Source organism: Frankliniella occidentalis, unplaced genomic scaffold (genome assembly GCF_000697945.3).
Source record: "Frankliniella occidentalis isolate FOCC.00 unplaced genomic scaffold, Focc_3.1 Scaffold72, whole genome shotgun sequence".
In the NCBI taxonomy this organism is placed as follows: Eukaryota; Metazoa; Arthropoda; class Insecta; order Thysanoptera; family Thripidae; genus Frankliniella; species Frankliniella occidentalis.
In genome coordinates this window covers 356411-358019 of record NW_026267202.1, presented here as the reverse complement: position 1 = coordinate 358019, position 1609 = coordinate 356411, and the positions used below count along the sequence as shown (strand labels likewise).

Below are 1609 nucleotides of genomic sequence, written 5' to 3'. Positions count from 1 at the left end.
CTATATCCGTCGGAACTCCGGCAGGCTGTGTGTAGCTGAGTGCGGAGAGCGGCAGAAAGCGCCGGCGGGGTAGGCAGCCCAGCACCCCTGTGCCCGCAGTTGATACAACGCCTCCTCAGATTCATTCGGCCAATCGGCAAGAGATCGACGCCTGCGAGAGACAGGGTAGGCCATCCCGCAGTACACGCATGCACGGCAGGCGAGATGTTTGCCTACCACCTAGGCGCTACGAGACCTGAACTTGGCAGTTTAGTCACGGAAAATAGCGGACGCGCTTTCTGGACGACCCCACCACATTAACGGCGTTCCTTTCAGTTGAAGGACAAGTTTTTCCCTGGGCATAAAATTTGTTTTGTGTTCTACCTTGCCCTTGTGTTATTTGACTATTTTGACAGATAAAGAACTTCCCACCGGGAAGGGGCGAGACGTGAAAATACATCAGTGTGTGAAGGACACCTGACATTCGTCCTACAAATCTACATTCCCTTGTAATACTACATAGATTGAAAATACCAAAGAATGTACTGTCACATATTTTCAAATACAAGTTGTCCCTCCATAGTTGGTACAATAAGGCAAGAGTTTTCATAAATTTGTCCAATTGGGGCTAATTTGAAATAGTTGCTGATTAACTAAAACATATTTCAGATTCTAAAATTTGACAAAATTTAATGACACATTCAACATGTTAATAAATAGCAGGCACACAAAATATCCACAAAATTATCATAAATCTGCTTCATATTCTTTGAACCAATCATCACTTATCTTTTGTTATAACAGAGAGACCATTCTGGAAAAATACTGAGGCATGGATAAAATATACTTTACACAGAAAGGCAGTTTTTGTTGCAAACTTGTGTTCTTGGACTTCAAATATTTCACACTACCCAGTGTAAACAATTATTACCCCCATAAAATAAACTCTATGTTACAGGATATAAACATCAAAAGGCAGTATCTATGCTGTAAAACATTTAAGTGTGCCTACCTAATCACATAAAATCTCAGTTTCACAGATCTGTAGTTGTACTTAGTAACAATAGAGACACTAACAACGCTCAGATTCCACAATGTTAGACTCAGAGGGGCGGGCCGGGGGCGGCATTTTATTATCCTAGTACATTTTAATGTGGTACTTCCCTGCTAGCCTAACATTAGCCCCACAATTTTACATTGCCTTGTGGCAATGGCATAGAGATAATTGATAGAATGTACCCAAGTACCTACTAAACAATATATTTTGGAATACACAAATATGCTGCAGAAGTCAGTCTAAGAAACCAGGAATAAAATTTCAAGTAAGCTACAGATTTAATACAACATTTTTCAAACCATTAAATTTGATGTAATTTAATGACAAATCTCACAAATTTTCTTCATATTTACTTGCATTTTCCACTGTGAATATTTCACCCTACCCGGTGCAAATGATTATTACCCTCCAAAACAATAACTTTCCTTGTTGGGATGTAAAAACAAAAGCCAACATTAACTAATATTTAGGTGTAAATATAATCACATTAGATACCCATCCCCATCTCATATTTATGCTGATGCAAACAATGCTTATAATTACTCCTGATTCACCTCACAAGAAAACCAATGG

At 39.1% G+C, this 1609-nt stretch overlaps 1 protein-coding gene across 1 annotated transcript in view; it reads right to left on the bottom strand.

Annotated features, from left to right (window-relative positions):
• Positions 1-644: 644 nt before the first annotated feature.
• The window catches only part of LOC113210412 (uncharacterized), a 13987-nt gene continuing 13022 nt past the window's right edge, over positions 645-1609 (bottom strand). The window contains exon 11 of the mRNA XM_052268588.1: positions 645-651. Within this exon, the coding sequence (XP_052124548.1) occupies positions 645-651 (7 nt within the window). The remainder of the gene's footprint in view (positions 652-1609) is intronic.